This window comes from Drosophila grimshawi, unplaced genomic scaffold (assembly GCF_018153295.1).
Source record: "Drosophila grimshawi isolate 15287-2541.00 unplaced genomic scaffold, ASM1815329v1 contig_1367, whole genome shotgun sequence".
In the NCBI taxonomy this organism is placed as follows: Eukaryota; Metazoa; Arthropoda; class Insecta; order Diptera; family Drosophilidae; genus Drosophila; species Drosophila grimshawi.
The window spans coordinates 2,046,297-2,071,211 of record NW_025062889.1 but is presented as its reverse complement, the minus strand read 5'-3'; the positions used below and the strand labels follow the sequence as shown (position 1 = coordinate 2,071,211).

The following is a 24,915-nucleotide window of genomic DNA, read 5'->3' as shown; positions in this document are numbered from 1 at the left end:
ACATTTTTAGTACTTAGATTGTTAAATCTTTCGATTGTTTTGTTTGATTGTTTAAAGATGCAACTGCAGGAACATTGGTGGTTGAATTGAACAATGTTATTTGCCCCATTTGCGCTCTGTTTGAAATCAGCGAATTTTTATCAAAACTGCCACACAAGCATTCACTTCCTTTTGTCCACTTGGCAGCAGCGAGCGACAAGCGGCAAGCAGCGAGAAGTGATGGCCAAAGCAACGGCATTTATGGCCAGCAGCGAAGACATTTATGGCCAAGAGCTATCATAGTAACATTGCGATATCAACCAAACAAGCAACCAACCACAATATCCACACACATATCCTCTCTCCATCTCACTCTCTGTGTGTGGGCTAGGGCAACTTTCGCTGCAACAATGTTTTGATTTTGATTTTCTTCTGGTTTTTTGCTGGTTTTCTTGCTGGTCTTTTTTTCTTTTTTTATTTTGTGGGCAAACTCTTACGCATATTTCGATTTGAGCTGCTCGCTTGCGAAAATAAACAAATAAAAGTCATGGTGCGCCCCACGTTTGGTTTGGTTAGCTGCTTACATAAGACGCTCAATTTAGGGTATTGAGGCTGTGGTGGGGTGTGGTGTGGTGTGGTGTGGGGGTTGTTATTGCTGTTGCTGTTGCTGTTGCTGTTGTTATGGACATTGGCTTTGATGAGCATGGTTCAATGGCTCTATGGCAACAACGCACATATAACGAAAAATTGATTTCGATTTCGTTGGCAATCGACGCTTGCAGCGCTAAAGGAAGCACGACAAATACCAGCAAGCAAATACAACGAAAAGTAGAAAACATGTTCAATTGGTGAAAACCACTTTTGGCTTGCTTGATTGTTGCTTTTATTTGCTGACAGGCAGCAGAGCAAGATTGGAAAACTTGATTTTCTAGTTGCGAAAAACGCAATGTGGCAGCCACGGCAGTTTTTTATATTTCTCAGAGTTGTCGTCATTCCTCGTTCGCCGGTCGTCATCCACTTTTGGTCGCATGTTGCTCTAATTGCATGACAAACTCTTTGCTAACTTTCACACACTATTTGGCATTATCTTTGCTAAAGCCTGGCCGCATCTGGGCCCTGACTAGTGCCCCCTCACACACGCACACACACACACACATAGACTCCTTGACATAACTGTCACATATCACGGGGTGGGGAAACAAAAAGTGAAAATCACTGCCAGCCAGGAAATTGTTAATCTGTTAACCCCACCAACAACAACCAACAACTACAAACAATTGTACAATAATCTTATGTAAGATCAGATTGGTGGTGTGGTGCGCAAAAGGGAAACCTCTCCAAATGCTGTAGTAGAGTGAGTGAATGAGATGTTTTTGGTTTTAAAAAATGTTCTACGTTCAAATTGAATAAAATTTAGTTTTCATCTCAATTTGTACTGTTTTTTCCATCTTTCTAGTTAACATTTGTAATTTATTTGAATAAAATCTGTCTGATATTTATTATGTCATCATTCAATTTCGCACAAGACCGATCTAACAAATTGCCAATCAAGCCGAATAAAATAGAGACATTAAGATACTTGATCAAAATAAGCCGCGCACATAAATCTGCGCAGAATTATTTTGCAATCATCTTGTCTGTCACTTTAAATAAATACATTAATGCATTGCGAAAACACTAATGCAAATGCACGAGAATTGTGGCCAAGAGCTGTTGGCTGTTGAAATGTCACCAATAAATACAATTATCAAGCAAGGGAATACTAAATATCTACATTCTTATGTACAAGTATATATATATATATATATATAGAGAAACTTAGCATACATCATTGCGAGTTAAGTGTCGGAATATTTGCTTTGCTCGCGCCGAGCCGCAAGTAAACAAATAGACAAATAAACAAATGGACGGACAATGGGACGGACAGAAGGCCTCCTTGCATAATTTGCAAATTTTATTTGTGTGAACGATTTCATTGAAATAGCACAAAGTGAGAAATGACAGGATGATTCACTAGCATATACCCTATATACTTGGGTCTTAGCTATCTGTACTTTATATGACAAAAATAATTTATGTCTCTATATATAAATTATTTTTAAATACTAACTAATTATCTACTAGATTCATTACTTATTTTCTATTGCAGGGTGTTGAAAATTAAAAGCAGATCAATGTTCAGAAATGTATCAAGAACAGAAGCAAATCACACGGACGCGAACACTTCAAAATTGGAAATTGCTTTAGCTCAACTAAAGATTATATTTATGATATAGACCAGTGGCTAGAGCCAATCCAATATATATATATATATGATACGATTCGACCTGAACGGAGGCCAGACACGCCACAAACTGTTTTCATTAATTGCATTTTCATTTATTTTTGTGATTTTCCATGCCGCAGGGGGCGGCACACAAATTGCTTACACATTGCTGGCTTGCATGCATGGCAGTAAGGTCAATGTCAGTGAATTATTTTTAGTTTACTCACCAGAAGCGAGCACAACTACGCAAAGAACACAACAGAAATAAATAGAAATCAAATATTCTTAATTCCGGCACATATTCACAATCGAAATTGCAATAGACGCGGAGGTATTTGGATTATTACCACGGTTTACATTTATTTACGAAAGTAATTTTAACACAAACAGATTATCTATACTAAACGATACGAAAATTTCAAATCGTAAACTCTTTAATGAATAGTCCAAGCAACAAGATGTCGATAATCCAGAGAAATTCACAAAACAATGTGGTGAATAATCTGTGTAATAAATGTAACAAATAAGAAAGACATTGTGCAGTTATGGAAGCTGATCATGAAAGTTGTACAATTACAGACGTGAACTGGGAGTCGGTAAATATGATGGCCTCATATTGACTTCACATATATTAGAATGCCGAGTTTAAAACTCTCAGATATGCTAAATCAACTAAAACTACTAACTGCAATCAGCCCTTGTTCCATTAGGTGTCCAATTTAAAAGAAGGCCATTTATCAAATGTTCAACCAATGTAGCCAACCTACAGACAACCAAAACCAAAAAAAAAAAACAACCCAAAAGTTGGCAGATCTGAAAGCTGGCCCAGAGAACACATGCCACGTTGCCAAAAGCCACGTTTGTCATAATAAAAGTTACTTAAAAATTGCAGCGCGAATATCTGGGCGCACATAAATCAATGAGTGTGGCTGGCGTGCCTTACGCGGCGTATGCTTGATTTATGTCTGCCGAGTGTTGTGCTAAAAAATTATGAAAAAAACGAAAACGAAAATAAAAAATTAATGTATGTGTACGCGTGTGTATTCGTGTACTTGTGTGTTTATACGAAGGAAGAGACCGAAAGCTGACTAATTGCGCATACGCCGCAATATCTGTAGTATTTTAATTAGCCGCATTTACCGTTTTGGCTGCCAAGCACTGCAAAGTGACTCATTTATTTGTCTTTAGATCCGCAAATGAAGAACTGCCGCCGCTTGATAAACATGCGTTTCAAGTCTAGCTGGCTGCCGCTGCTGCTGCTGCTGCTGCTGTTGTTGCACATTCTAGTTTGGGTTTGTGTGGATCTAAGTGCAGAGTGGAGCCACACCAGCTGTTGCCAAGTCTGGGACCCACATTTTGTACATAGCAAATTTATTGCTGTCCTGCGCCTGCGGGCCAACAACTGTGAAACATGTTAGTCCGCAACGAAGCTGGCTTCAGAATGGCGCAGTTTTAATACACTTGTACGGACAGTTGATGGTCGACATTTATTGGGGTTGAGTTTTATGATATTTGAAAGATCATATTTTATTCACAATGTATGTGTACAGTTGTTGAAATAAGTTTAAACTTGTCTATTATTAACAGTTCCCCAGGCATATCAAGCCGTTGTTCCTTGACAAAGTGCAAGTAGCCAGCAGCAAAGTGTATTTTGGAATTGCCTTAGCTGCACTTTGATATTTAATTTCGTCGTCCTCGATGTCGTCGCCTTGCTTATGAGATATTTTTGTGTCAGTTGCAGCAGCCACGCCCTGTCAAGCCCCATCCAGCCAGTCCCCCAGCCCCCCTCTTCTAGGGTATGTGTCAGCGATTTTAATAAATGGCAGCGATACCAACTAAACTGAAATCTCTGGAGCATTCAGTGGCATTCATTTGGGTGAGCAAAAGTCGATAAGCCGCAGTTAGAAATGTACTATTTTATATTTTTCATTTTTCATTTTTCCTTTTTCATTTTATTGAAATGTTTGCAATATTTTGCGCTGTCTTTTTAATTTGTTGATTGCCTCGATAGCAGAGGGGGTGTATTGGGCAGTAAATGGGGGAAAACGAAGTGATTGCAATTTACACGCTACTTTTGGGTTGTTTAATTGCCTTTAGCCATGGCCAAACAAGTAAGTAGGCGAACCAAATTTGTGAAAATGGAAAAACAGGAAATCAGCAATCAATACAAAAGTTTTCCACAAGCCAAATTGTTGTGCGCTTGGTGGATTTTCGAGTCTGCCTAGAGCTTGAGTAATATAGGGATATATTGCTATCTGGATATTGATTAGATAAGATAGACTATAAATTGAAAGATAGAAAAACAGCTGCTGATTTTGGGCTAATTTTCATTTGCTTGGCTTAAAGTAATGTGCTTTTCGCTACATTCCTTTACAAAATATAATTACTTTGTAAGCTCTGTTCAGAACTTCAATTGTATGAAAATAAAAATCAATTTGAAGCATGGATTATAAGGGATTTGTTTGGTTGAAGTTACACATTCTTCGAAATACGCCAAACTATACACATTCGCCAGATATTCATTTGTGCAACTATCTAAAGTAATTTGCATACCCTGAACCAATTGAAATTGGTTGAAAGTGTACAATGAAGTTGTGAAAAAGTATGTAACAGATAGAAGAATGTTCTTGTCTATTTATTGATACGTCTGAAATATATATTTCGTAATATTTGTAAACTATTTGCTATATGAACTATGATCAGATATGCAAGAACGACTTGATTATCTGAAATGTGTGCAAAGACTTCGCATCAGTTCAGGGTATCTTCAAGTCGAGTTCGCCTTTAACTAGAGCATTCTTAAAACTGTTTAAAAGTAAATTTGCCAACATATGTAAACGTATGGGAATTTGTACTAAGCTGCTTGCCAAATTTGTGGCCAACATTCCAAATAAAAAAAAATTACAACCAAATATAGCCCAAAATACTTTTGCTTTACACACAGAAATTTTGGCAAACGCACTTTCTTAAAATCTCATTATGTAAAGTACGAAAAGCACAGGACAACGAGCAAATATGTTGAGAAGAGCACAAGTAAGACTAAAGACAAAGAATGGAGCAAAATGATTACCACTTTTTACTTGGCTTGCAGAGCAAATTGAATTGATTTTAATCTGCATGCAGAGGAGGGCATGTAGCCAGAAGCTCCTTCCTGCAGGATACGACTATCGCTGCCTATCGCTGTCGCTTGTGCCAATAAAATTTGCATTCGAAATCGCTTTTCAAAAAAAAAATGAACGTGAAGAGAAAAATCTTGCACAGGAAGGCGGCACAGCATCTGGATTTTTGCGTAGTATCTATCGCACATGTTTTTTGTATGTGTGTGTGTCTTTTGGGGCGAATTTAATTCCGACCAATAAAAAAGTTAAAAGAAACTCTGCCGGCAACTTTTATGCGTGTGCAGAAAACGATAAGAGAAGCCAGCAGAGGGAACTGAGTATGTGTGTGTGTGTGTGTGTGGGTGGGTGGGGGTATGGAGGGGTTCACTGTTACGCCTCAGCACAAATAAACTTAAAAGACATATGAAAATCAGTTTTTGAATATTGGCACAAGGCAAACAAACTTTGCTACCAGCTTTTTGCCAGCTTTGTGCTTCAGTGTATCCTCTGCAGACAGGAGCAACTCGCTTTACATGAGAACGCTGCTGGCATGTGGCAAGGGGGAAGGGCAGGAGTGGAGGGAACCATTCACACTCAAGGGTAGATCATTAAGAAGGGGTGGGGCCGTTGTTCTTTATGTTTGGCTAGGAGTCTAGTCAAAAAATAAAAGAAGAGAAAGAAAAACAAAGCAAACGGCAAGTGAAATTCAGACTTCTGGTTCATTATTTTTTGTAGGCCAACTACTTAAATGAATATTGCTTACTTGTGTGAGATACCCTGCTAGATACCCTGCAGGATAGGCAATGAGCTATATAAGCGCCTTTCTTATTGATATATCTAATGAATATTCTCACATCTGCTGGAGACGTCTCCGAAATGGCATATTCAACATGATTTCTCGCATTATTCATGATGCCAAAAGGCACTTGAAACGCAATTTGAAAAGCCCAGAGAATTGAAATGTTACTGCAAACGCAGCCCACGCATCGTTGCTGAAAACATTTGGAAAAACATTTCAAAGCCAAAATAAAATAAAATAGCTGCCGCAGCCCGAAAATCATTTTCCATGCAAATTGCGCGTGGCCAAAAATTGTAAAGCGAATGCGTAACGAACGCAAAACAAACCAAAAAAAAGCAAAAACAAAAAAACGCACAACAAAATTAACATCAAAAGCGATAAAGTGGTAATAGAAGGTGTCCAAAATGGAAATGAGTTTGCAATTTGATGATAAAAGTGTGTAGAAGGCAATTAATTTATTTAGAAATAAAGTTCGCGTTAAATGCTTACGAAGAAGAATAGAAATAGAAATTTGAAATTTGATTTTGTTAAATTGAGAAAGCCCAGGGAAACTTCCGACCTTTTTCTATTATTGCTCAATTGTTGAATATGCCAAATAAATTAACATCATCGAAAGCATTTAACCCTGAACCCCATTCATCAGTTTTGAGTATTCAGTTTTAGTTCGTGGAACTAGTTCTTCGCTCTTCGCGACAAGTTTGCACGTCATCAATTAGGAAAACCCTTTTTGGCAAAATTAGCGCACTCAATTAATTTTCAAACATCGTTTTCCCAACGCCAACACTTTAGTTTACAGCTAACCCCAGGAGAATCACCCACTCGCCCACTCCACCCCCACAGCGGGAAGCAAACACCTTGACAGTGAGTGAAATTTCAATTAATCAAGCTCTGTGCGGATGAGTGGGAAACTGGGTGTAGAGCTGCACACATTGGGCACACAAGGAGGGGGAAAGGTAAAAAGGAAACGCGTTTTATAGCGGGGCAAAGGTGGGTGTCAGCGGCGCGGGGGGTTGACTAACCCATGTCAACATTGAAGCTATATAGCGAAATTGATGGCAGGATATGAGCTTGGGTGAAAGGTTTATTGAAATGAAATATGGCAATTCAGAGCAAAAGGGTTGTCAAAAGATATCCTGGCATTGTAACTTCATATTTATTTATTATTATTATCTATTTTGACTAAGTGAATTAGTCGGTTTCTATTTTAGATGTAGCTAAACGCTAATAGATAATAAATAATTATATTATAATGAAATAACCATTGTAAGACTCGAAGTAAAATAAATAAAGTCATGGCTAGATCAACTCGACAGCCTAACACACTTCTCTGCACACTTTCACAATCTGCAGGGTATTACAAGAATATAAAATTTCTAAGAATGCTTTTGTATGGGTTGCTGCTGTTGTTTCTCTGCTGCTGCTTCTGCTGATGGTGCTTCTGCTTCTGTTTTGCAGGTGGTGATTAGTCATTATTTATTTTAAAATCAATTAGTTTGCCTTGACGCTTCCACGCTATTTGAGTGCGGCTGAAAGGTGGGCGAAAGGGGTGCACGCGGTGCACGCTGTGCCGCAGACATCAAATTCACGTCTCATTTACACGCCAAAAGGCATTTTTGTACATAATTTTGTTAGCTTTCTTTTGTGGGGGCAGCACCACTTTGCGGCTCCTTGGGTGCTGAGTAATTTTTGGCTCGGCCCGAAAACGAATATTTCAACAATTTCGTAAACGCATTTCGAGATTAACAAAATATCAAATAACCAAATGGGATCCTAAACAACTAATTGGCAATTAAAAACATTGGATTCCAATAGAATCCCATGGATGAAGAACAAAATTAAATTGCACATGCAATAGAAAATACTAAGAAAGTGAGTCCATCGAGAACAAAATGGAAAGCTGTGAGGAAATTAATGTTGCATACGTAATGAAGACGTCATCATCAAGACAAAACGCTGCAAATGCAAATGAGAATGTCAAGAACTGAATACTAATACTAAGTAATGCCCCAAAAAAGACAGCCAATGAAATGTCAACAAAAGGCGACAGAGCAGCAAATCAACAGCTAGAGTGTGACAGAAAGAGAGGGAGAGAGAGATAGACAGAGAGGGTAAGAAAGAGAGAGAGAGAAACGCCCATCAGCCCACGTAGTTGAGGCAAATGAGCAAAAGTGTAAAACAGGAAATTAAATTCACAAGAAATTGCACAAAAGCCAAAATCAAACGGCAGAGAGACAACTAGACAGCTAGAGAGAGAGAGAGAGAGAGAGAGAGAAAGAGAGAGACTGAGATAGAAAAACTGTTGCATATGATTACACTAGAAATCGAGGGTGGGGAGGGAATGGGTTGAGATATTGCACATTATTGTGGGGCAGAGAATTGCTTGTGAAATAGTTGCCAGAGTGTTTTCATTGCTTTGACACTTGCCTTGGCCATTTACCAAGCACAAATCACTTTTTATAAAATCAGAATCAGAAAAATTTATTTGCTGTATGCAAATTGCTTTTGGATTGTGCTTGAAATATGCAACAGGAGTAAAACTTGCACAAGTTGGCAGCTGCTTTTACCAGAGACCAGAGACAAGCGTAATGAAAAACCTTTAATATTTAACAACAAACATTCTGTGGAAATATGAATATCCAAATTAATTTGATAACAGCTTATTATTTTGCAAGTGATTTCTCAATAGAAAGCAAAACTTTCAATTAGATGACTGCCAAAAAGTAAACTAAAAACTTAACAGCTTCTTTAAACCAAAGCTGCAAAAATTTGACTTTGATTTTAAATTGCGTAGCCTTCTATATCTTGCACAGCGCATATCGAATAATAGACAGACAGGCAGAGGAGAAAAACAACTAATCAGATTTTTGGACAAAGCGTAGCCGCCGAGCAGCTGCAAAGATATCAATCACAATAGAACGCATTCTGACCAGGAGTCGTTTAGCCAGTTGATTGCTTTTGCTTTTGGCTGGTCGAGAAATTGCCAGTTTCATTGTCTGCCTGCCTGCCTGGCTGCATGTGCGTTCTTTTCATTAGGATATCAACTATTGCAGTGGCAGTTGCAGGCGCATTTAGATGAACTGAGATCTGTGTACTGAAATTGGTCGAAGCGGATTTCGAAGATGAGTGCACTGCTCAAGGCTGCATCTGAAATAGACTCGACTCGTGAAGGCAATTAGATGCAACACACAACAACATGTGGCGAGCTGCCTTTCTGCCAAATTCGGCAAGAGGCAAGCGGCAAGCGGCAATAGGCAAAAGTCAACGCTCACTTATGCGCTGCATAAATCAGTCTCGTCCGGAAATAGTTCTGTTCACAAACAGTTGCAGCAGCAGAGAAGTCAAGAGTGCAACATAGATCACCAGCGACTCCTGGCAGCCGCCACCAGCGTTGCCAGATTGCACACACACACACACAGTCCAATATAATAAAGCACTAATTTGCATGCAGCTAAAGGCGAAACGGCAACAAGGACACCAACCGCACCCAGGAGAGACAGAGAGCAGGGCACAAAATCGGGGTAATGGAGGTGACGGTGCTGTATTTAAAACTCGTGTCACATATGTCGACAGACTGTGTGTGGCACGCCCATGCACAGCATGTGGGCGTGTTGGCCGGCCGGCAAGCAGGCAGGCAGGCGGAACGACAGAAAACAGCAAATGAAGCGCTTGCTGCGCTGCAAAATATTATTTTTTAATGAAATTCCATTTAAAACAAAATTTATGCTGCCCCAGTTGGATGTCCCTGTCCAAGCTTGGTTAACCGAACCATCTCTAGCAACTAGAGGATCCCGGTCGTAGTAGGATGTATGCAGCATCAGCGAGCATTACAGCCGCATTTGCCACGCCAAAGTTTAATTGAATAAGTTTCCAGTACAGCGTGTAAATAAAGAGAGACAGAGGCAGAGACAGAGGCAGAGACAGACAGAGCAAGGGCAAGAGATTGAAAGGATTGAAAGGAATAGTAGCATTTCTTGGTTTTCTTTAGTAATTCTCAGTCAGTGCAAGCAATTAATTTGAGTAGTGCATAAGTGTAACAAGCTAAAGCGATAAACATAATACTGCACGACTTGCAGTTACCCTAGAGAAGAGCTCTTAGATTGTTAAACTCTGCATTTTTGGTACACTATGCTATCGACTATAAGATTGGCCACAACATCCACTGCTCTAACTTTAAGAGTCTCTTCACAGATACACGACTCTTCTCAAAGGGTATTCAAAAGCCGCAGAAAAGTCCATCAAGATGTTGCTGGTAGATTTTTGGGGGCAGCAATTTAGAGACTTGACTTGATAGCCAACATTGTAGACTTTTCTTCGCGGTTAACAATTTTCAGTTTCCCAGCGAGTTAATTGAATTTCCTGGCCATTTGGCATTGTGCTGGGGACAAGTTGTGTCTTGTCTTTTGTTACAGTTACAATGTTGGCAAGCAGCGTCAACAGTTAAACAGTTTGCATATTGCACAACAATAACAATTGAGTGGGGAGCAGAGTATCTTTGCTCTTGTTTTTTTCTTCTATTATAGTTTCTATCTTGTTGGGCACTAAAAACGTCGTCGAAATTAAATGCTTAGCTGGAGCTGACAAGCGCCAAAAGACAGTTGCACAATTTCCGCCACTGTCTGTCAACTGTGTGTGTGTAGTGTATGTGTGCGGCGTAAACGATGTGGCAACGCCAATTTATGTTGCATGCTTCTTTGAACGCTGACAAGTGGCATGTGAAAAACAGCATGCGAAAAGATGCATGAGAAAAGTTTTGCAACTGATTGCTTGGTGGCATGCATCTTGGCATCTTGATATGCACCCGAAGTTGATTTAAATGCTCAGCAAGGAGAGTGAAAGAGACAGACAGAGAGAGAGAGAGAGAGAGGGAAGATGTGGTATATGCGAAAGATGATTGCAATAATTAGGATATATATATAATATAATAAGATGCAAGCCACAAGGAGCAACAATAAGAAAAGCAATTCAGCTTTATTATACATGTTGAATTTGAACTATTCAATTTATTTATAATTTACCATAAATGAATATTTAATATTATAATAGACTGCTAGCTGACATTTCAATGCCTTCATTGCGACTTCAATTATTTCGAAATTCAAGTAAGTAAACTTTGAATATGAATAAATAATCACTCGATTAGGTTGTCAGTCATGCAAATCAAAACGATATTTGCTCGAGTTGACAATTTTCATAAAAGACAACGAGCAACGATTTACACGACACGCTTTTCCATAGAATTGCAGAAAAGTTTTGAAAACAGAAACAAAAGCAGGCAAAAACTGTACGACAATGTGCACAAATTAGTGACATTCTGTTGTGCCTGTAAATATGACAAAATGTGTCAAAGTCGCAGCAACTTGACCAACATTCATTTGCCCACTTCTGCAGAGCAAAATGGTTGATGAGGTGGAGTGGAGGAGGAGTAGTAGGAGGAGTAGGACATTTATGCATGTACATTCTATATATGTACAGATGTATATTGTGTGTTGGTCAATCACAAAACTGTCTCGTTCATCTGTCAGTTGTTGAACTGTTGGCACTCAATCAACTTTGCAAGTGGCATCAGTGCCACTGAAAGCCACACTCAATTACACGCACTTAGCACAATGCTCCAGGATACACAGGACGAGGATGAGGAAGAGGACGATGATGACAATGAGAACGATAACGATAACGAGGATGATGATGTTGATGATGATAAGAGTGTCGATATATGTATGCCAATATTGCAAATGGCCGCTTGTCACAGATTGAGATCTCAACGGAAAATCTAAACACAATGGCCAAAAAGCTGCAAGTGCCAAAATGCGCCAATTATCGCCAGTGCAATAACAAAAGGCACCCCAAAAGGAACAAAAAAAAAAAATGAAGAGGAATAATAAAGCAAAATTATTATCGTTGCCGAACAACAATAAAAGAGATGAAGCAGCAGCTGAGCAGCGATTGCGGCTCTGACAAAGTGGCTAACAGCAACAACAATGTGGCAGCAACAACAACAACAACAACTGTTGCCAATATTTTGCAATAAAATGCCCAAAAGCGAGATGATGTGCTGATGCCATGGAAACACACACACACACACACATACATTCACACACACATTCACACACACATTCACACACGTACACACACTGTACGACACCAATAACAACATATCATCAGATATGGCAGTTGAGAAACTTGACAACAATTTGAGGTATAACAACAGCAGCAGCAGCAGCAGCAATAGCAACAGCAATCAGCCACGCCCACAAACCCCCATCCCACACAGTCGCCTGCAGCATAGCAATTCGAAAACACTCAACTACTGAAATCGAGCTCAAGTAAGTAACTTTTTCAGCTACAATCGCAACAAGGCAACAAAAAGAGAAAATCATAGGGGAAACAAGTCACAAAGGGCACTAACTAATACCCTGTAAATTATGCTTTTATTTGGGCATCAAAATTCAATTTGATATACTATATTAGATACATATATACTCAGCTGTATAATTGTTAAATTTATAAACAAAAGATAGACTTATATATATATAAAACAGTCTACAGATTTACCTTAGATAATAAGACATTTATAGAAAATAGCACCGTCTCCCCCTTTGCGTATTGTGACAGCTATAGGGTATTGAAATTGTATATTGCAACAGCTGCCTGAGCGCAAAAAATGAAACAATTTCTTTATCCATATTTCTAGTTCTTTACTAGTTTCTCCTACTTATTTTTTCTTTTCATATTTGGGATGGCTGATAACTTTCAAATGCAATGCCGCAAGGCTGTTATGTCCTGGCAATAATGCAAAACACAGCAGCATCAGCAGCAGCAGAAACTGCAAAGATGAAGCTTAAGACTTGGTGGGGGTTGTTGTGTGTGCGTGTGTGTGTGTGTGTGTGTTGAGAGTGATGGAAACTTATGGTTAGTGAAAAATGGAAATGTAGAGAACACGACGACTGCGAAGATGGCTAGAACTTGACGTTAAATTTCCCATCAAAGTTTCTTTGGCAGCTGCAGCAACCCAGCAAGCGCAAATATATATATATATAGATATATATATATGTACTTTTGTATATGTATATGACACACAATTCAAAACTTGAGAATTGCATTTCATGTTGCTGCATTTTTGATAAAGCTCTCCAATCGAAACATGTCTGATAATCAGACAAAATGTGCCAATCAAAATGCGGGAAATTCAAAGACATTCTCCAGTTGCAGCAAGTCAGCACCAGAAGTGAAGTATATTAACTATTGATTGATGGAATAATAACTAACCTGGTTGACTCAACATGCATAATAAATTTAAATCCACTTTATACTTGTTAAATATTCTGTTTAGCTTTTCTGGCATTAATTCCATCTTTACAAACCCACCAAAGCCACACTTTTTTTTATTATGTTATAATCTGGATGAGGAGCGATGTGAAAAAATAAAAACTAAGGAATAAAAGCGACATTTTCAAGGAGGCAGAAATTTATATAAATATATAAAAACAAAATTGTGCAGCCCACTTGTATTAAAATTAAAAACATTTCCGACTGTGGCGGAAATAGCTGTAAAAAGTGGCACAATGCAGCGACGCCGTCGCCGTCGTCGTCATCACAGCGCCGCTGGCAACTTCCGGTTGGAGGGTGGGATAAAAGAGGAATGTTGGCCATTTTGTTTTTACAGGCTGGGATTTGCGAACCCATTCAGACAACAGCCCATTGAGTCAGTTGGGTTTTGCAGCCTGAACGCGTTTCGTGTCTGCCCACTCCCCATACACCCCTACTCGCCCCTCAGGGGAGAGACTACGTTGACAGTTGCAGCTTAAAGGTGTGAATGATTGCTGAGTGAGATAGGGATAGAGATAGAGAGTGCGAGAGAGAGAGAAAAAGCACAGAGCAGACGCAGCAATTGTTTGGCATTTTTGATTAGGCACGCAGCACGTAGAATCAGAAGAGCCCAGAAGCGACGCCGCAGGTCATAAATATGTTAATGATAATGGATTGCAATTGAAATTGCGTTGGGCCCTCAGAACATAGGCCCCCAAAGCCGTCAAAGATAATTCCCTTTGCAAGGGGGAGCCAAAATGAAAAAGAAAAAGAAAGTATCCAGCAGCTAACTGTTCGCATCTTTGGCTCGGTGCATTTTAATGCAGTCTAATTAAGTTTTTGGCAACTTTACGCATATTAAATGCGCAACGAACGAGAACAAATAAAATTTAATTAACCTTTTTGATGAGTATATGCAAAGAAGAACCACAAAAATGGAAAGTTAACAGTCAAGCAGATTAAAAAACAAAAACTTTTCATACTACAACAGATGAAGAAAAAAATCAAAACAAAAAAAAATATAAATTGTAATATAAAAAAAATCACTTTCGCATTTCATTTGCGAGCAACAACAAAAAATGTGTATATAATATATACGGAAAACTTTGTGGTTAAATTAAAAAATGCTGCAGAAATGTTCTACAGCAAATAATGATGAGGTGCGCTTATTGTGGTTAAGAGTGGCTGAGAAAAAGGCCAAAAGGCAACAAATGCAGCCAGCGCCAAATAATAAGTACTACATTGAAATTTATTTGTATAATAACAAAGAAAAACAAAACAAAACAAAAGCAAGGCGGATTTACATTTTTTTATAAGCAAAAGCCAAGGAGCAGAAGTGAAAAGTAAAAGACAGCAAGAAGGCAACAAGGCAACAAAGCAAGAAGGCAATAAAAAAAACATTTGTTGGCCTAAACAAAGAGAAGCAGCGAGAGACCACAAAAAGTAGCCAAGTAGTCAACGAAAAACAAACGAAAAGTCGAAAACTTGTAAGAAAAAATTGTTGCAAGTTTCGAGTAAAGTGGAGGAAGACACTAAAGTGAATTCAAAAAGAAACGGATTCACTGGCAAATTAAACACGAAATTGAATTCTGCTCATCATAATTTCCCCAAGGATGCTTATTAGGCCAAGATAGTCAGCCGGGTCAAAAGAAAGTGCGCCAGCACACACAATGCCCCCAAAGATTTCACTTGACGAGCACAATCCTCCAGAAGACGTTGCCATTCCCCTGTTCCTGCCCCTGCCACCACAACAACTCCCACTTCCTGCCGCAGCTGCAGCTGCCTCGACATTGTCGTAAGTGCAACTGAGACCAGAACTTGATATTTATGCCCTGATTAGGCGTGAGAGGGGCCGAAAAACAAACAACAAAAGCATCAGCTATGCACAAAGTCATTTGCCAGCCAAAGAATGTAAAAATAAAAATGTTTATTCATTACTGCATCGAATCTAGAAAGCAAGAACAACTTTGAGACTGGGATACAAGCCAAGTGAGTTTTCTGCTAGAATTTAGCAAGCTTTCAAGTTGTTGTGGACTTTAAAAATGAGACAATTAAAATGCCGTACAAGCTGTGAAAGTTGTATATAACAAACTATATTTCAAGAACTATCTGAAAAACTTGTAAAATATATGCCTTAAATTTAAAATTCAAACAACTGGGGGAAATGTTCGTTTTCAACTTCGGTTTTTAATTTCATATTTGGTGTTTCTCACTACAAACCCAATTAAAGTGTTGAGCTTTCTTTCAAGCAATTAAATGTTACATGAATAACAATCTACGTTGTTCCACTCAAGCGCACCCGCTAGGGAAACATTACGAGAGTTTTGCTGGAAAACTACACCAAAACCGAAGCGAAGACCACAAGCATTTAACCCCAGGCAGGTGAAAAAAGCAGCACTGAGAGACAAAAAACAAACGCCAAACCAATCGAAGCCAAAACAAACAACGGCAACAGCAAAAATGGGGAATGGAAAGACCGCATTCAATGGATTCTTTATTTTTTTTCAAAAACTTTGAAAACTCGCTGTCCAGGCGAATCGTAAATAAAAAGAGACAAGAAAGGGTTGGGTAAATCAATTGAATTTGACTCCTTTCGGGCGGGGAAGGGGGTGGCGTGGAAACTTTGACCTTAGCCAATTATCACACACAAATACAATCATTGAGGAAAATTTGCTTTCTAAAACTTTTACGCTTGGCTACTACTATCTAGCAAAATAAATCCACCAAGCAAAAGATGAGCCAAATCAACAACAACAACAACAAATACAAAAGCTAAGCAAAACTTTTGCACAACTCCCCGCACAGTGTAAAAAGGAAAAGAGCGCCTCAGAAAGCAACAAATACTTGACATGGGGGAGCTTTATTTAAGTTCCTTGGATACAAACAACTACAGGCTACTATAGAGAGTTGAAAGATACAGATATCTGCACATAGATATGGTTGAAACCCCACAGCACTAATTAAAACCAACGGCAAGAAGAACTTTAGCCCAACTTTTGCGTATGCAATGCAATTAAAAGCAGCAGCATCAGCCAAGCGGCAGTCAGAGATGGATTTTTGCCATAATCTTTTTGCATCAAGAGATTGTGGTGTCCCCAAAGCGCAAACAACAGCAGCAAACAAACAGCCAACCAACAAAATCAACCACCGAGAGACAACAGCAAAGTTAGCACAGCAAGCAAAGTTTCCAAAGCAATGCTTTAAAATTATATTTACGCACAAATTAAAACATCAAGGCTAAGAAAATTATCAACAAACGAACGTCGCGCCTAAAGGCATCTAACACAACTTTCTAGGCAGGGGGGCGGGGTTCAACGTGGGGGTGGGGCAGGTTTGTGTTGGGTTGGCGGTCGTCTTGCCGTTTCTAGTTTATAGTTTTGCGATTTTTTGATAATGCAAAAGTTGAAACTAGGTGAGGCCTCGAGGCGCTGCCTTGGTGCTGTTTTTCTTTTTTAATATTATTATTATTTCATGGCCTTGGCTCAATGCACAAACAACCCGACCAAAATATAGTTGCTAAGGCATTTCTTGAGTTGGAAAACTCTGTTGCGATCAATAAATAATAAGTGCGCAAATTAGTTAGTTGATAAATGTGCTGTGGGAATACGAAAAGTGCTAGTTTCTATTGCAAAATGGTTAAAGTCATAAGTGAGTCAGCCTCCTTAGCTTCAAAGTCGTCCAACAAAGTTAAGCTTGAACTTAAACTAAAAATTGTAGCTTAACATATTTGACAAGTTGACTGCCAAGCCCTTTTGGGAATTGTAAGAGTACAAGAAGAGTGAAAAATGCTTTAAACTTTCAGATTATTGTCTAGGGAATTGGCTAGACTCTATGGAGGTTTTTGCCAAATTAAAAATTATTCGATTATGGGGTTATATTCAAATAATAACATGAATGTAGGACAAGCATTTAGTTTTGGTATTTGCCTAGTTGCGCCACACATGTCGAAAGCCACAAAATTTCACAATCAGCTTGAATGCAATTGAATTTCAAGTGTTTTGGGGCCATAAAAAATCAATTAAAATTGTACTTCACACGTGCACACACACACACACATATATAAACATATATATATATATAGATGTATATAGATGTATATAAAGGGAGACAGAACGCTGCAAATCGATTACCACATTTGAGGCAAAAAAAAATGAATGAATGGGCGTTGGGAGCTGTTGGCAGACCACAAAGTCAACGAGAAAATTAATACACATGTTTTTGCAATAATAGGCGCTCTCTTTCCCTCAGTCTCACTCTCTCTCTCTCTCTCTCTCTCTCTCTCTCTCTCTCTCTCTCTCTCTCTGTGTATGTGGAAAATGTTTGTTCTTGCTTTAGGGTTTGGCTTTTCCATTGCCTCGTGTGTTTGACACACTTTGGCAGAAGCCAATCGGCAAATGCCACTGACTTGAGGATTGTGAGCGAATTCTGCACTCCCTTATTGGCCCCTCACTCCTCCTGCCCAAAACAACCCCTCTGTTCAAATACTTTCACTTAAGAGTAGTCCTGGGCATTGTCACGTTTAAGCGTCTATATAAAACGTGTGTGCTTCGATTATCTTTGCTGTTGTCTGCTGATGTTGGATTATCTTATTTCGTTCGAGGTCTGAACTCTGAATTGGGATTGGGATTGGGTCGAGTGCTGTACGAATGTTGATTTGCACAGTTCCAGTTTTGGCCAAGTTAATTAGTATAATATTTTGTTAGCTCTTAATTTCTTTTAATTGCGCGCATGTCATCTACACACACACACGCACACACGCGTGGAAAGTTTGCTAAAAGAAACAAGTAGATAAGGGGCCACAAATGGTAATGATTGCAATTTTATGAGGGCTTTTTCTTTTCCTTCCTTCCGAAGGAGACACGCTCAAGTGCCAACAATTAGAAAAGTTTACCAGGTAAATGCAAAAAACAAAAAATAATACAAAAAAATAACTCCAGACAAGTAGACTTCTCCTTGACGCTTTGAGTGGGAGAGTTCTGTATTTGACATACTAATGAATTTATGTAGACAATTTGCTAAATGGCATGTGAACTTCTTGAGCAAAAGATGTGGGTCGCGCACAGCAGCAGCCATGCTCATGTATAATATGTGAAACTAAGTAGAAAGACCAACAGAGAACAAGAAATTATGAAGCTAATTCCAACTTGACATGAAAAGTAACTGAATTACGTATGTAATTACCTTACAGAATATGAATAATTTTACAATTTATGGTAATAAGAAGCCTAATTGCTTCGGATCATGCTGAAATCACTTAGTAATTATAAGGCAATTACTGACTAATTAAGAATCAATTTTAATAATTTGTAAATTTTGTTGGCCAATAATTACAAGTGCTGTACTAACAATAATGATTGTTTCAGCAAACCAAACCAAACCAAACAGTGTCAAGTCATCAAACAGTAAGAAAGTAACTTCACCTACCTCAATAAACGATCCTACGAGCCTACGCACGTTGCACTAAAGAACCAAACACAAACTCAATATACAAAACAGTTAAAATATATGAACTAATCAAAGTCCGACACACACACACACACACACACACCACACTGTAGATATTTTGGGGGGAAATGGGTAAAGGTAGTCGGTTGGGGGTAAGTTTGATAAAACGAGAAAGAAAAACAACAAAAAAAAGAATGGAGGAAAAGGGTAGGTACAACATTTGTCAGCTAAACAGAAACTACAAATGAATAGGCGCCTTCTACTCACTGTAGGGCTGAGGTCGTGTACCGTAAAGAGGCTCCTGCAGTAATGGTGAGCGACCATTTCCAATCTCCTTAACTGAAATGAGATAAGAGCAAACGGCAAACAATTTGCGCGTGATAAATGTTTCCACAAATTTGTTGAATTTGTTGGTGGTGGTGGTGGTGGTGGTGGTTGTTGTTGTTGTTCTTGTTTGGGTTGCTTTGTTGGATTGGTTGGTTTGAATTTGTTGTTGTGGTGTGTGTGTCTACAAACGTTTTTCTTGTTGTTGTTTTGGTTGATGTTGTTGTTGTTGTTGTTGATGTTCACTAAAAGCTAACTAAGAGAATCGGTTGAGAGTGTTTGCTGTTATTGTTGTTGTTGTTGTTAGAGAGTTTCGTAACACACAAACAAAAATGGGGGAAAAAACGCATTTAAAATATGTTAGAAATGTTCTTAAATTCAAAACCGATACAAAAAAAAAAAATACAAATAACGAAATCAAATAAACAACAGTCAAGTTTCAATTTTATCAGCTGCGAGAGAAAAACACACAGAATCTCACCAAAAATACAACCTCAGAGAATGAGAGAGAGAGAGAGAGAGAGAGAGAGAGAGAGAGAGCGGCAGAAGAGGGACAGAATGAGAGAATCGATGCATGAATATAAAATATTACGGGTCGTTTGCCCAGTTCAGCTGCTGTTTCGTTATTCATTGCTGCTCGCATGTCAATGATTCAATCTTTTTTTTTTTTTGTCATATTATCAAGAATAAAATAAGATATAAAAATACACGAGAGAAAAAATAAACAAGAGGCAACTAATTTCATTTGAGTTTTGCGGCAGGTCAGTAGTACAAACCCATAAAAAAAAAAAAAACAAAACTCGCAAATTCGTCGCGTTGAATTTTAAATTCTTATATAACGCGATTTCGTAGTGGATTAATTTATGACAAGCGAAACACTCTAAGCCAAATTGAATGAAATGCTAACAATATTTTGCGGTTTGTTTTATGCAATTAGAGCGAACATGAAATAAATCAGCATATAAAAAACAATGCAGAGTTCCAAAAAGAAAAAAAACAGAGATGAAAGCTAAAATAAATGATGCGATTTCAATCAGTTGTCACAATTTGGGGCACCTGAGCGACACCTAGCGGCTATCGACAGCAACAGCGACAGCAACTGCACATACAATTTAACAATCGTTAAAGGCCTTTTTCGCTTAACTTATTGCTCAGATCACACGCTCCAGCAAGTTGTTTTCAGGGCCATTTGACCAGCATAGAAACGATTCGAAACAAAATCTGATTCGACCCCAATGATTGCAGCTTGTTTTGGCTGGGTCCCCAACGAGTTGCTTATGTTTAGAACCTGTTCTACGAGTGCTTCATTAAAACACGCGCGACAATTGAATAAATAAAAATTAAAGTATCTTTTTTTTATAGTCATTTATGGATAAGTGGGCTAATGTCTTGCATTCGAATATTGGAGACTTTTAAGGCAACATAGTCAAAGTTAATCGACTGACAATTGAGCTGGCAACATAGACAAACATAGTCAAAATTGATAAATCGGCAAATACTATAGGAAAAAAGCGAATATAGTTACCATGAACCACAAACTAAGTTGCTCGTTAAGCAAACGTACAAATGTTGTAATGAATTTCGATTAGTTGACATTGAATCATTCACATAATGAATATGAGAAGCTGTGAAGCTGGTTATTGCAAAGTTTTCAAATATTCTGCCATTCATCAGAGAAGCCTTAGAGTAGTCGAACTTTTGACTCGTTTTGGGCTATCCTAGTCGAAAAACTGTTTAAATACTTTCAAATACAAGCGCTGAAACTGAATAAAACTTGACATTCATATCGATCTTATGTGCTACTATTTACATCACACTTAAAGTTTATGGTTTTTGCTTAAAATATGCTCTTTCGAGATAGACAGATAGAGGGGGCCTTAAGTCAAGACTTTTGCACTTACAAACTATGTAAATTGTATTGGTAGGTAGTAGTTATATTTAGTATAGAGTGCTTCAACTGACTCACCTCCGTCACAGTAGTAGTAGCTGTGTGTGTGTGTGATAATTAGCGACGTTCGTCGACGTCGCCGTTTCTCTGGAGAAGCGCGCTCTCGTTTTCTCCATTTGGGAAATCAAACGGTGCACAAGAATCATTTTTTTCTTTCAGATTTATCTTTTTTTTTTTGTGAACCGTTCGAACTACATATTTATCGACCGACTAATACCAACGGGCCGTATACACAACTTCTCTACATGCCCCAAAGATCGATCATATAGAGCTCATATATAGTCACATAACTTTGAACAGATCCCAATGGTAAATGTTTTATGCTTTTATTTATATATATACTTTTCTTGTTTTTACGATTTTGTCAATACAAAATTGTTAATTAAATAAAATTGAAGCTTGATTTGAATTTTGTGGTTCATGGTATGATATACAGAACAAAAATTATATATATAAGCTATACATTTATATATTTATAAGTATATATATATATATATATAGGTGAATAATTCCAAAACGTAAATTGTATTCAATTATTATTTCGTTATTTTATTTTCTTTTATGCTTTTTTTTCTTCAGTTTTCTCTCTGGCAAATTGTTATTTTCTGAGGCTAGCTTCAACTCTCGTCGGATTTTTGATCAACATCAGGCACAGCAACAACCACAATCGGGCAACATTCGATTCCGATAACACGATAACACGATTAGCGTCGAAAAATCGCTTCATTTTTATCTTGGATTTAGTTCAGTTTCAGTTTTATGCAAAAAATTCAAAAACTTGTCAGCGTACGGCGCTCAAACAACATTTCAAGGATCTGTTCAAATTGTACGTTCTATAGCGACTACTTATTGGGGCTGTAGTAACTGTTGTCGTAGTACTAGCAGTTCTGGTAATTGTACTAGTCGTTGTAGCTTGAATCGTATCCAAAAGCGTTTGCAAATCCAAATCCGTATCCATTCTAGATCCCACGGTGTCCTCATCAACATCACCATCACCATCATCATCATCATCATCATCATCAATATAAATATCATCTGTAGTATAATCATGATCAAGTCCAACAACAACAATTCTCGTGAGTCCGTCTGCGTCTGCGTCGCTGCCCGTGCCATGCATCCCTGCACACAGACAAACACAAGCGAGATAGAGATAGATAGTAGAATAGTGTTGGGTTTTTTTTGTTTGTATTTTTATTTATTTTTTTTTTTTTTGTTGTGATTTTGAGATTGTGAAAGAGAGAGAGATATATACTATATATATATATTTAGAGAGAGAGAGAGAGAAATAGAGAGAGACAGTGAGAAGACATAGACTGAATTCTTGCAACATTTTATTTGTAGTATATTTTTTCTTGTCTGCGAGTTTTGCATTTGTATTTTTTTCTTTTTTTTGTTGTGATGCTTAGTCCTGCCCAGATATAGAGTTTTGATATATAGACATATATATATATATATATAAATATATTGCTTGCATTTTCGTGGTTTGGTTTTTGAATTTTTTGTATAGATTTGCATAAAATTGAATATATATTTTTTGTATTTTTGACTTTTTGCTTAAATTTGGTGCATTTTTCTATATTTTTTTTAGTTGCATAACTGTTGTTGTTGTAGCTGTTGTTGTAGTAGTAATAGTAGTAGTAGTAGTAGTAGTAGTTGTTGTTGTTGTTGTTTTTCAAACTGAGGGAATATATATATACTTTTTTTCTGTTTTATTTTTTTGGGTTTCTTTCTGTTCTGGAACTGACACACACAACAAAAATAGTAGTAGTAATAGTAGTAGTAATAGTTCTACTCCTTTCTTGTTTAGTATTTTTCTCATTTCTGGTTTGTTGATGGGTTAAGTAAAGCAAGTAAGTTAGTTAAGTTGGGTAGTTCAGGCGGGCGGGCAGGCAGGCGGGCGGTGGTTTTTTTGTTTTGTTTTTTAATGGGGGGAAGAGCTACTTAGCTATGGCAACGCTGTGGCATTGGCATTTTTGGCTGTTAGTGGGCGCTTATATATATTAGAACGAGGTTTCATTTCTTTTTTTTTTAGGTGGTTCCGTGTGTGGTTGTTGTTGTTGTTGTAGTAGCTGTTGTTATTGTAGCTGTTGTTGTTGTTATTGTTAACTACCTTTTTCAACACTGCCGTGAAAAAAGAAAAACAAATGTGAAAACATAAAATCAAAACAAAAAACAAAATAAAAAATAAAAACTAATTAGAAGTTAGCAGTTAGTTTTGTTAGTGATTTTTTTTTACTTGTTTGCGCGCAGTTTTTTTTTTTATTTTAATTTATTTTTATATTTGTTTTGTTTTTTTGTACAGTGCGAGCAAAAAGCTGTTTTCATCGTGGTTTTTATGTTGTTGTTGTTGTAGTTGTAGTTGTTATTGTTGTTGTACTGGCTGTTGTATTCTTTTGGACTGAGATTTGTTGTTGTTGTTGTTGCTGCTGCACTTAGTGGTTGCTGCTGCGTTTTGTTAAACTATTTGCTTAAAAATTCTTTTGGCAGGCTTTTTTGTTTGGCTCTGTTGCTTGTTGTTGTTGCTGGCTTGATTGTTGTTCTTGTTGTTGTTGTTGGTGGTGGTTTTGTTGTGGTACTTTGTCATATAATACACAATGTTTCTTTGTATTTGTTGATGTTGTTTTTGTTGTTGTTGTTGTATAATACAGTGTATTCTTTTTTAGTAGTAGCAGTGAAAAGATTTTCATTTTTCAGATATAGTTTTTAAAGTCTTGATTTTTTCTTCTTTTTTTTTGTATTTTTGGGTTAATTGTTTTGTTTTTAATTTTAGTAGACGCTGTGTTGTGTTTTTGTTTTTGTTGTTGTTGTTGTTGTTGTTGTGTGTTGGATGTTGTTGTGGTTGTTGCTGGCTTGCTGCTGCTGTGGTTGTTCTTCTTGTATTTGTTGTTAAATGAGAGAGTTTTGTGTTTTGACAGGATAAAAAATTGTACGTTGAAGTTGAAGCTGCTTTTATTTTATTGTTTCACTAAGAGTTGTTTTTCATTTTAAATTTAATAGTTAATTGTATAGATATTATGCGTGTTTTGCTTGAGTTGACAACTTAAACAAAAAATATATTGAGATTTGAGGCATATATATTTTCAAAAATTTGGTTTTGTGGGAGGATATCAAAAATATATTTGTTTTTCTTTGTCAAAGTTTTGTAAATAGCTGAGAGAGAGTAAAGAGTATATTTTGCTTATAAAGCTAGACTAAGCTTAAGTATATAGATTTTATTGCTAGACATTTTGGATATAGCTTTTTGTGTGTGGGTGAATGATTCGGTGTGCGGTTTATGTGTGTGTGTGTTTATGTGTTTATCTCAAATAAATTGAGGTTAGTAAAGCCGTAAGAAATATACAAAAAAAAAATCAAGCCAAACAAAAAGATCTAAAGAGAGTAGATTGTGTATGTGAGAAATAGTTCATACATTTGTGTTTGGTCTACTGAGTTTTTGACTATGTAAAATGTATGTTTTCAATGTATGAAATACTTTTCTGTTTTTAATTTTTAATCCATTTATTTAGACAGCTTAATAGTTGAGAGTTTTGCGCAATCAATCAGCAAAAGTTTTGTGATAAAACAAATTTCAATGTTTGCATCGCTAAATTTAAACCCTGCCAGCTGCTCAATTTAACCAAATGACGGGTGACAACCTCAAGAGTTGACAGCACTTTTGATGCGCCACATTAGGTTTGGGTAAAACAAAAAGCATGTCAACCAGATTAGATGATGACCAACTGGGGAAAGGTTGCGGGACAGGTTGGGGCGA

The 24,915-nt window shown here is 37.6% G+C and overlaps 1 protein-coding gene across 16 annotated transcripts in view; it reads right to left on the bottom strand.

The window, feature by feature from the left end:
- The window catches only part of LOC6568736 (heterogeneous nuclear ribonucleoprotein L), a 129,718-nt gene that overhangs the window by 28,505 nt on the left and 76,298 nt on the right, over positions 1-24,915 (bottom strand). For 4 of the 16 annotated variants that reach the window (XM_032740856.2, XM_032740857.2, XM_032740860.2 and 1 more), the window contains exon 5: positions 19,160-19,231. The exons of 5 other annotated variants lie outside the window; for them this stretch is intronic. In XM_032740856.2, coding sequence (XP_032596747.1) covers positions 19,160-19,231 — 72 coding nt within the window. Of the gene's footprint in view, positions 1-19,159; positions 19,232-21,718; positions 22,284-23,274; positions 23,286-24,915 lie in introns of those variants that run through there. 7 more of the 16 variants (XM_032740859.2, XM_032740861.2, XM_032740864.2 and 4 more) reach the window with 3 other exon arrangements.